Below are 11686 nucleotides of genomic sequence, written 5' to 3'. Positions count from 1 at the left end.
TTACAATTAAAAAAAGCACAGTTCAAACTAGCTAAAAGACTCAAACAAGCCAAAACATATTAAGTGTCATATTCAAGTAACTCATACAGAACATTGTGGAGAAAAACACACCTCAAGTTTTTTGCCTTACTTTCTCTATTAAAAAAAACCCATTTAGTTCCACATAAAATGCTGCAAATAATTCTCAACTGGCGTTTTATTTTGAAAATGTAAACCGGAACACCTGAGTTGCATTGTGTCTCTTTTCACTTCTCTGGTTGTGGGAAGGTGGTGGTCCTGGGCGAAAAACACCGTCCAGAAAAGCAACCAACGGGGCAACTTTGCATGTTTTTGTAGTCCCTTCATCTCCAAAACAAACCATTAAACTTCGGAATTGATACAAACTGTCGCTAACAAATGAAGTGACGGATTTGACTTTGGTTGTCCTCGGGAATAAAGTTGGGAAACTACGAGGTGAAAATGGAGAGCCCAGCTGAGTGAGAGTGGGGTGAGGAGGCTGGATTTGGCAAAGTTGGGAGTCCTGCCCTGCTGCTAGCAGGCTAGTTAGCATGCTTAAACACTTCTTCAACACGCTATTTCGGATAAGTAATGAGGTGAGATTGCAAGTCACTTTTTACACTTGTAATATCGGGGTTATTTGTGAAAGTTTTTAGAGACTGTCCTGTTGTTACCCAGTTTTGCCAAAAAATAACGGTTGAATTAGTTTTGGGCTAAAGAAAAAAACATTGAAATGAGTAGGGCCTGGCCATTTTTCAATTTTGACCAAACTTAATGCAGCTGTCCATTACATTTCTGATGTCATGGTTTCTTCAGCGTGTAAGGTACTTTGACGTATGTTTTTAGGGATGTTTCCAGTTAATTATTTGTTGTTATTACTGAAAAAAATTAGTTGACAAACATTTTGTACTGATAACTTTAAACAATATACCAAGCAGAGTTCCAGCATTTGATAGTCGGATATAAGTGACCATCTGTGATAGAGCAGCTATTTCTCACAACGCCAAAGCTATCCCTTATTTTCTTGGCCATTGCAAAACATGTCTGGATAGCTGTAATCATATTTTGGCAGGGAGTTTAACAATATGGCCTCATCACGCAACTTCCATATAAAAATGGTGTGTAAGTAGTGCTAAAATTATCATTGTGTTTAGGTCCGTTGCTTTTCTGCCTTTTCAGTGATTGGCCTAATTGAGATCTGCTATCATGTCAGAATTCAGCAATGCCCATGTGTGAGCCAAACCATAATCACTCAAGTTTCATATTTCATTTTGTTCTGCATTTCAGACCTTCCCTCTGCTGTTCTTCAGCCTGTGATTCTCCAGGGGAGCTGCTTTATCTGTGGCAAGACCCACTGCTGACATTGCAGCCTTCCCCAATGGATCGGAGCGTAGTCGATGATCTTATTTTCTGTGGAAGTTCTGCCTGAATCTTTCTGCAGTTCTCCTAAAGGCAGCTGCACTCAACCCTGTTTTATACAACCTCTCTCCCTCCGCCGCCCGGATCAATCATTTTTGTCCCGTGAGCATCCATACTAGCTCATGCGGTTTTCTCTCAAACATTCGACATATTACGCCATCTGAGATGGGGCCCTGGTAGGTTCTGCAAGGGGCTTGAGGTACCCCCTGCCTGCTGACTGTGCAGCCTGTCTGTGTGTGCGACACCCACTGGCACAGACCTATCAAAAGAATACTGTAACAAAAAGACAACCAGTAATACAGTACTTGCTGATGGAGCCTAGACACACAACTTGCTTGCCCAGAATATGTTAACAAACTCTTGGACTTTTTAAAATTGGACTTAAGTGGATGTATCGGGTGTATTCATGAACTGTGACTGCTGATGCCAGCTCATTGGGACTCGAGTGGGTGTAATCAGCTTTATTCATGAACCCTGTCTCTGAGTGTGGCTACAGCCTGGATGTTGGATGCCCTGAGTGTGTTGAGTCAGCTGTTGCGGTGATGAGGCAGGGCTCCTGGTGGCCTGTGTGGCTCGCTGGGCAGTGGCCCAAGGTGATGTGATGGGGTGCAGGAACAGTAAGGTCCTCCCTGAGCCTCCAGGGGATGTTCAGTTGGACCTGGTCAAAAAGGTCAGTCGGACAACGTCGTTACCAGTAATGGTAATAATGTTGTTACCGCCACAGTAGGGCTGCTCGATTATAGAAAAAGAAATCAGAATCATGATTATTTTGGTCAATATTGAAATTAGAGCTGGGCAATATATCGTTATTATATCGATATCGTGATATGAGACTAGATATCGTCTTAGATTTTGGATATTGTAATATCGTAATATGGCATAAGTGTTGTCTTTTCCTGGTTTTAAAGGCTGCATTACAGTAAAGTGATGTCATTTTCTGAACTTACCAGACTGTTCTAGCTGTTTTATTATTTGCCTTTACCCACTTAGTCATTATATCCACATTACTGATGATTATTTATCAAAAATCTCATTGTGTAAATATTTTGTGAAAGCACCAATAGTCAACACTACAATATCGTTGCGGTATCGATATCGAGGTATTTGGTCAAAAATATCGTGATATTTGATTTTCTCCATATCGCCCAGCCCTAGTTGAAATCACAATTATATAACACGATTAGTCATTGACTTTTGAAAAGATGTTGCAATTATTGAATTAAAAAAAAGTCTATAGTGAAAAAGAAAGTAACTCGAGTGAAGATAACGACCTCTTCTGAAGAGTCCATTGTGTTTTTTTAATCCTCCGTGTCCTCCTTGGCTACTAGCAACTGTGTGGAGGTGGGGGGGGGGGCTTTGCGCGATCATGAAAGGCTTGTATCATGTGGATGTGCCGACAGTATCGGTCGGTCTAAACTAACTATAGTCTAAGAATCTATACGTCGTAGGGCTGGGCGATATGGGGAAAATCAAATATCACGATATTCCAGCTATATACTGACTATGTTTACATGCATGCACCAAAATAGTGTGATGTTAAAACAAATCTGCAGTTCTTCAAATAACATTCCCCTCAAAATGTTTCACAACAGATTTTCTGAGAAAATTGAGTTAGTATGTGCTATAATCAATTTAGACACCGTAATAGCATATCACAATATCTCGATATATGATTTCATCACGATGTGATTCCATTGAAAGACGATAAATTGCATTGAATTATTGCCCAGCCCTAATATGTCAGTGTCTTTACACATGACCGTGCATTTAATCTTTTTTTCCTTCTTTCTCAGAAACTCTGTTAACTTTTGTTGTTCTGCTCTGGTTTGTACTTTTCGTCTGTGATGAAATGTGTTCCTGTATCTTTCAGGTTGATCCTCCCCAACCTCCTCATACAGATATCTATAAGCACTTCATACGAGGCAATGGCACTCGGAGCAAGACGGATGGGGCCGTTGGAGGGGGAGGTGACAAGGCTGACTCCACCTCCCCGTGTCAGGCCCAGGCCCAGGCGGCCACTCCCACCGCCTCAGCCCAGCCCTCTAAGGACCCGTCTGATCTGTCGGACCCTCAGCGGAAAAAGGTGGCGAAATACCGAGCCAAGTTTGACCCCCGGGTCACGGCCAAGTACGACATCAAAGCTCTGATAGGCCGTGGGAGTTTTAGCCGGGTCGTTCGCGTGGAGCACAAGAGCACCCGGCAGCCGTACGCCATCAAGATGATCGAGACACGTTACCGGGAGGGCCGAGAGGTGTGCGAGTCCGAGCTGTGCGTCCTGCGACGTGTCCGTCATACCAACATAATCCAGCTGATGGAGGTCTTCGAGACGGCAGAGCGCGTCTACATGGTGATGGAGCTGGCCACCGGAGGGGAGCTCTTTGACCGGATCATTGCTCGCGGCTCCTTCACGGAGCGCGACGCCACGCGGGTGCTGCAGATGGTGCTGGACGGCGTCAAGTACCTCCACACTTTGGGGATCACCCACCGAGACCTGAAGCCGGAGAACCTGCTCTACTACCACCCCGGCGCCGATTCCAAGATCATCATCACCGACTTTGGTTTGGCCAGCAGCCGGAAGAAAGGGGACGAATGTCTGATGAAGACCACCTGCGGCACGCCAGAGTACATCGCCCCGGAGATCCTGGTCAGGAAGCCCTACACAAACGCTGTAGACATGTGGGCACTGGGGGTGATATCGTACATCCTGCTGAGTGGAACCATGCCCTTCGAGGACGACAACCGCATGAGGCTCTACCGGCAGATCCTCAAGGGGAAGTACAGCTTCTCTGGAGAGGTGAGGAGTGATATGTGTTACACACGCTCTCTTTCTCTGTCTCATATAAACACACAAGCAGACTTCACCCACATTTGGAATGCATTCTTCACACCGCATAAGGCTTTGTCAACAGATTTCCGAGAAGTTCAGCTTTTCTCGTGAGGTGACGTCGTTCAGACACACACACACACACACATCTTCACACGTCTAACTTCTCTCCTCACTAATCATCCCCCAGTTCACATCCATATCTATCTCATGTTCCTTTACGTTTTACCTCGCTGCGCTCACTCTTGCGTATTTGTCCTCTCTATATCAGTGTGTCCTCCCTTTCTGTTTGTGTGTATGTGTGCACAATAATTTATTACTCTATCTGTGTATTTAGTTGGAAGAATGCTGAGTAGTCCATTCCTTTGTTTCATGGCGTGGGATGTTTATGTTGCCTGTGCGCTTTACAAAAAGGGGCCCCTGGTTAATGTTTGCCCCACATACAGCCACTGCAGAGCAAATAGCAGCTGAGTAGTTTTGTAATACTTAATTAGGAGCAGTTGAATCATCTGTTTTCTTGGAATGCGTCCAGATTTGAATTTCTCAAGTGTCTGACAGGCTAAGATAAGGTCAGATGGGACACATTAATGATTGAATTTATTTAAATCACTTACAGGGAGCCTGTATTTTGGCTGAGGTTTGCAAATAGTATAGCAGAGCTGCTGGATGAGTACTAGGTATGGACAGCAAGTCTTCCTTGAATTAGTGAGAGAACCTTTCACTGGAATCAACCATTTATGCGTTATTTGAGAGATACAGGGGTTATTGAGTTGGATGTTGTGGTTCGTAAACGTACGGTATGCTAGCCTCATCCAAGGTGGCGCGCGCCATCGTGACGCCAAAATGACGTAATATCCTGCAAAATCGAAGCATTGACGGCAATGCTGCTGCCAGTTCTGCCGTTGTTTACCTTTTACCTTCTAGTCCGTAGAAAGAGCAATGTCGGTAGCCTTTGCTCATTAGCGCCACCGCTGTTCAGGCGAAGACCGCAACTAGTGTCGCGAGCACCAGCGCGGGTATAAATAGTCACGGCGATCCCATGACGTCACATATGCGCGCGCCAGCTGGGCTGCGGTTACTGTAAAACACGGTTTAGTTGTCACATAAAAGTCACGTTTAAAAAAAAAAAGGGAAGATTTCTTATGAGAGCAATGACGGAACAATCTTTATTCTCTCTAGCCCCTTTCACACACGCAACCGCAAACTGGAAGTTATCTAGACGTTACCCGGAGGAGCTGTATGTGAGAACGCAATTGTCCGAATCAGTTGGACTGGACCCGACATTAAACGGACTTTACCCTGCCTACATCACGATATTTTTTACCAAATACATCGATATCGATATTGCGGCGATATTGTAGGGTTGACTATTGGTGCTTTCACAAAATTTACACAATGAGATTTTTGATAAATGATCATCAGTAAAGTGGATATAATCATTAAGTGGTTAAAGGCGAATAATAGAACAGCTAGAACAGTCTGGTAAGTTCATAAAATTACACCACTTTACTGTAATGCAAGACAACATTTGTTGCGAGATTACGATATCCAAAATTTAAGACGATATCCAGCTTCATTTATCCATATCAATATAATATAGATATATTGCCCAGCCCTACCTGCAAGCTCCCTACTACAAAATCTGTGTAGTATGCGATTGAGCCCATGTTTTTTTTTTTTTTATTGTTTTTTTTATATAAAATATTGATTATAGCAGCTTTAAAGGTACCCTTTGGAGTTTTTTTTGTAAAGAAAGTTGTACTTACATTCTCACCAACATGCATCGTGTGTAGCCTTGAGTCCTGACAAACGTGTGACGCATTGCCATTTTTTAAAAAGTGTTTTAGATCTTGCGTAGTTTACGTGCATGTTTGCAAGCTTCTTCCTTTGTCGGTGCTACTTTTCTGGGCACATTTACTGTCTCTCATTGGAATAGCTTGTGCATGTGTGTCCTGGTGCGCACTATACAAACAAAACAGGGACCCACTCATAAAAAAACATTGCTCCATAGTGCTACTAGTGGTTAAAAACTCCACAGGGTACCTTCGAACTGCTCTAAAATGATCATAAAACAGCAACGTCAAATGGCTAAATGCATCAATCAAGCAAAATATACCACTCTAAACGTAAAGGGAACATTTTACAGTGTTTCCCACAGATTAGAAAGCAATTTGTGACGGGGGAGGGGGTTGTCGGCCGGTCGGCCCGTGCCAGACCAGGGGGGGGGATACTTATTTTCATACAATCAAGTATCAAAAACTGAGGAGGACACGCTGTTGGATGCTGTCCTCCTCTCCTACTCTTTCTTCAATGCCTAACGAATCTTATCTCTTTCTCTCCCTGACCCTGTCTTTCTGCTTGAGCAGCACTGGTTGAAGCCTGAATATATTGTAAACAACTTAATAACAGAACTAATTCCACTGGTCGGACTGTTCAGCTCTGTTTCAGACTGATACCTCCGGTTCAGACTGGTCCTCATCCTCAACACGTGCCTTTTTCAGTCACGGAAAATACTTTTCAATTCCCATCTGGATTGAAGCAGCAAACATTCAGTGTAAGAGTAAAAAAATGACATAACATTATTTATATTACATTTATTTGATTCACAGCTGCTACATATAGTGTTTTGACCTCGACAACCCAACTGCATTTTACCGCAGTCTTGCGACTAGTTAACTTCCTAAAGCAGGCGCAATCGCTTGTTTGCTAAGAGTCGGGCCGGGACTCCAACATTAACACACTGACAACATTGTATTCAGAATCGAAAATATTTGTCTAGCACTTTTTAATGTGTGATTGTGTAAAGGTGTTCACGAGATACCAACCTTACGAGATACATACCTAGCGCCTGTCTTTTTAAGGTATGATGTTACTTTTGTTGGTTGGCCTTTATAAACTGTTTATAAACACAGCTCCTCCCCGGCAGAGAGAGGCTCCCCATTGCCGGATTTTGTATGAATGCACGCAGAGAGCTTCATTCTGTCGCTTTATGCGTGTGTCATTCAAACAGAGTCACCGACCAACAGCACGCAGCAGAGGAGAGAGATAAGGAGCAGGGGAAACACCGAAGCACAGAAAAACAACAGCGATGTAATAACCCATTTCTCAAATACTGCTGCTTTGTATTAATATACGCTACAGGATGCCTTGTGTGTCGGTATCAGCTGCTGAGGGGTGTGACAACGCAACCGTATTGGGAATGAGAACTGGCTGCCCACCTTGCACGCTTTTTATTAGCAAGGGGTTACACACTCAGTGGGGCCCAAAGGCTCTTTGCCGCCCAGGCTACGACGGCCTTCACCGAGGAGGGACAGAACAACTTCCGGTCCAGCCAAGGACCGAGGAGTCAAGGAGCTATGAAATAAGGGCCATGAGATGCAGCCCATGTTTCCTCTCTTTTGCTATCACGTAATGCCGAAATATATATATATATATATATATATATATATATATATATATATATATATATATATATATATATATATACTGTGTTCTGCTGTAAAGCTTGTGCGTTGATTTACAGTGGGTTTAAACGTGACTCACACGACTAGAATTTTTCATTTCATAAAGGGGTAATTTTGGCTCCCTGTAAGGATGCAATACAACAACTTGTATTGCATCACTACGCATGGCAGTGAGCCCTGTGACCCGTAGTTGGGACCCGCTACATAAGAGATAAAGCTATGGTGGGGCATGCTTGAATGCACTTCCCATAGGGACATGTCTTTACATCTGCGATAAATAATGTTCACATTTACAGCTGCAGTCCAAGAAGTGATCATAGCCCGGAAATTGTTTTAGGTGGAGGAGAAATGTATGTCTGAGGCTTATATATGGCTCATGTATCTTTAGCCAACACTGGTGATTAGGGTTGCAAAGGGGTGTAAATTTTCCGGAAACTTTCCATTGGAAAGTTTAGCTGGGGAATTTTGGAAACATTCCAATTTGGAAACTTTCATGGGAATTAACGGGAATAAACGGGAATTAATGGGAATGAACTGGATATTTTTAATATTGCTTTCCATGGAAAGTTTAGCTGGGGAATTTTGGAAACATTCCAATTTGGAAACTTTCATGGGAATGAATGGACATTATGGGACTTTGGATGGGATGTAGTCCTTGGGCTCATATGCAGTACTGTCTTCAATCAGCTTCAACCTACTGTAGAATGTTGGATTCTAGAAATGATGCTGTGCAGCGGGTGTGGCCTCAATAGCCCTGCAGTAGGCTAAGTAGTAGCCCAAACCATTGACTTTTAGCTTAACATATGAAGGTAGCTAGCGTGCTGCCTTTGATTCACTATGGTTATGGTTAGATGCGTGCTAAGCTATCCATCAGCACTGTCTATTGTTTCCAGCCTATCAAGAACAAGTGGGCTATGCAATTAACTCACATAGGTTAACCACCCCCCCCAAAAAAAAATGCGTGCGTGCATGTCATTGACAAATATAGGTAAGACATTCAACTGAAGTTGCATTAAATCAGGTTGTTTTAACCAAGATTATGCTGCAAGATGTTGTTTTTTTTTTTTTTTCAACTACATTTAATTTCCCAGTATAATAACAAGCAATATTACAAATATTCAGTTTATTCCCATTAATTCCCGTTTATTCCCGTTAATTACCATGGTAAGTTTCCAACTTTTGCAACCATACTGGTGATTTACCTGTTGTGTGAAGTTGGGGGTTAGTTGTCTACTGGGAGACTGAAAGCACAGCTGGTTGCCAAGCAGGACATCATGTACAAACTGTGTGTGGAAAGGCATGCAGCATTGATATTCCCAATTCCTGTCTAAGCAGGGGGTAGAGTTTGACTCACTACCAGTCACTCATACTAAATAGAGTCCGTGTCTCAGAAAGAGAGTCGTTGTCGAGAACATTTGCTTTAAAGGACATTTTACATTACATTAGATCTTTTGGAAACAAGAAAATCTGTTGAAGCAAAACACATGCAAACAATCAAGAGGCACAACTTAACTACCCCACACCCATTATTGAATCTGACCATATCAAAAGACCAAGAAGACTAACATTGAATATGGAATAAACCAAACGCCTAACGTGGTTAAAATGACCGAGCTTTTTGTCAGTTCAGTGAGGACTGTCCTCAATAGACATTCTCACCTTTATATCACTCTGCTGCCCTCTTGTGTCCAGTGGACAAAACTGCACTCACACAATTATTTAAAGTCCCCCCCACCCCATTAAAAGAAAAGTGGTTTATTGTTTGTGCACTTGCTGTGTGTTTGTGTCTGTATCTGTGTGTCTGTATGTGCAGAGTTTGACGCTAGAAGGTGTTTTCACAATCTACTGAAGGTGAAAAGTTTCTCTGTACTCACCTTAAATCAGACTTTAACGCGTGTACGCACAGGCAAGTTTTTTTGACAACTGGTTTGGAAGACAATCATAATCCAGTATGCAATTTACACAAGTGTGATATTAAAACTAAAGCTCCAGTGCACTTAACACTGAGAATGGACTTTTCAGTGAAGTAGGAAACGTCTAATGTCCGGCATTGAAACTTCTGGAATGAACAATATTTGCGTATTCATAGTTTTCAGATTTTTTTCAATGAAGGAGTATGAATTAAAACCATAGCCAATAGAAATTTGATTAGATTACATTTTATAATAAGAAGATCTTATACTAGAAAAGTATTTTCCTCTTACTCTCTGTGTCTAAGCCTCAGCTCAAACACACATAGTTCAAACCACTGGTTTGTACTATTTAGTGTACTGGCATCAAAAGTGCCATGTACTCATTGTGTTAATTTAGAGTCTTGTCTCCCATCTGTCTCCACTCCCCTCCCCTCCCCTCCCCAGCCGTGGCCCAGCGTGTCAAACCTGGCCAAAGACTTTGTGGAGCGGATCCTGACGGTGGACCCCAGCGAGCGGCTCACATCTGGCCAGGCCCTCAAGCACCCCTGGATTGTCAGCATGGCCGCCGCCTCCTCCATGAAGAACCTACAGCGCTGTATCTCTCAGAACCTCCTTAAGCGGGCGTCCTCGCGCTGCCACAGCACCAAGTCGGCCCAGTCCACTCGCTCCAGCCGTTCCACCAAATCCAACAAAGCCCGACGGGTGCGAGAGAAGGAGCTGCGTGAGCTGAACCGTCGCTATCAGCAGCAGTACAACGGCTGAACCAGCCTGGACCTTGACAGCCTGCGACTGTAGCAAACCTTATACTTTTGAAGAACACAGCACTACAATGACAATTTTTTTTATTTTTTTTACAATGACTACCACCATTCGAAGTTGCTGCCAATACTTCAAGTCCCAAATCATTGCCTTAAAAAAAAAAAATAGGACAATGGCCTGACTAATTCCATGGCTACCAGCAAAAGTAGAACTAAGGTTGAAAAGTAACTGCTGCCAGTTGGGAATTCTTCTGGCAGCGTGTCTCCTGATGAGCACAAAGAAAAGGGACGCACCAGAAAGGTTTTGAACTCCAAAGGGTTACATCATCTCTCCATCCATTCCTTCACTTTTTCTCTGTCAGGATGGTGCCTTCCAGCTCGTTTGCTTTTGTTCTTTCAATCCCTGTGTCTCTACATATTTATTTATTATTGTTGACGTGATTATTAGTCTCCATTCAAATGGTCACTGGATAATGACCTTCCACGAGGATCTGTTGAACAGAGTTCTGGGTACTGAAGTTTCTAAGAAGAAAGGAATACTTTTAGAAGAGGGGGGAAAACCAATTCCTCTCACTCATTTCTAATTGAAAATTGCTGTGAATTTATTACTGTACTAATTGTGCAGACTTTTGTCTTAAGATGTGGGTAATGCAAGCACACTGCAACAAAACCACACCCTCGACGGTCAAAATGAAGGCGTATTTTTTATGAATCAGTTCTAAGCTCCTCTAATCTTGCCATTATTGCTCTGTCAATATCATTGTTGTAAAGCTGTCTAAAGGTTGTGAAGCTGTGTTTGTGTTAAATCTTCTGTATTGTATTAGACAATAGGCCACACAGCCCCGCACCCAATGATTTTTATACATCGATAGATTCAATCATGCAGTACCTGCTATGATCCCTTCAGGGCGAAGAGGCAGTATCCTAATCTCTTTATAGAAGTAAGGGGCCATTTAGGGTGTTATGTGGTTTACAGTTGCATTGTTGGTTACAGTGAGAATGGCACATGCAACAATGAAGGCAAAGATCTTTGCTGCCGGTTGCACCAGCTCTTTGTAAGTTCAAACTTAGCCAATTCAATTCAATTTATTGAATTAGTTAGAAGTGTTTTCCAAGTGGGGATTTACACATCACTAATTTAAAGCAGGTTGCATCACACAAACTAGTTCTTCTTTCTTGGAACCTAGTTACTTTTTTTTTTTAACTTTTTTTCAACAGTATTTTTGTTGACCTTTAACATAACATAAATGTAAATTTTCTTTGACAAGGACAGTAACCCAAGTGGACTGGTTAAAAATAAATAAATAAACC

General features: G+C 42.6%; 1 protein-coding gene across 1 annotated transcript; it reads left to right on the top strand.

The window, feature by feature from the left end:
- The first annotated feature begins 255 nt into the window (after window positions 1-255).
- Window positions 256-10575, top strand: pskh1 (protein serine kinase H1). The gene is made up of 4 exons (XM_031310022.2): window positions 256-593; window positions 1285-2086; window positions 3287-4210; window positions 10062-10575. Exons 2-4 carry the CDS (start codon window positions 2018-2020, stop codon window positions 10377-10379), a joined length of 1311 nt encoding a protein of 436 aa, XP_031165882.1. The 5' UTR covers window positions 256-593; window positions 1285-2017; the 3' UTR covers window positions 10380-10575.
- The last annotated feature ends 1111 nt before the right edge of the window (window positions 10576-11686 follow it).

The sequence above is a fragment of the Sander lucioperca genome, chromosome 7 (genome assembly GCF_008315115.2).
Source record: "Sander lucioperca isolate FBNREF2018 chromosome 7, SLUC_FBN_1.2, whole genome shotgun sequence".
NCBI lineage: Eukaryota > Metazoa > Chordata > Actinopteri > Perciformes > Percidae > Sander > Sander lucioperca.
The sequence above is the reverse complement of the archived record's forward strand: the minus strand, read 5'-3'. Positions and strand labels throughout refer to the sequence as shown.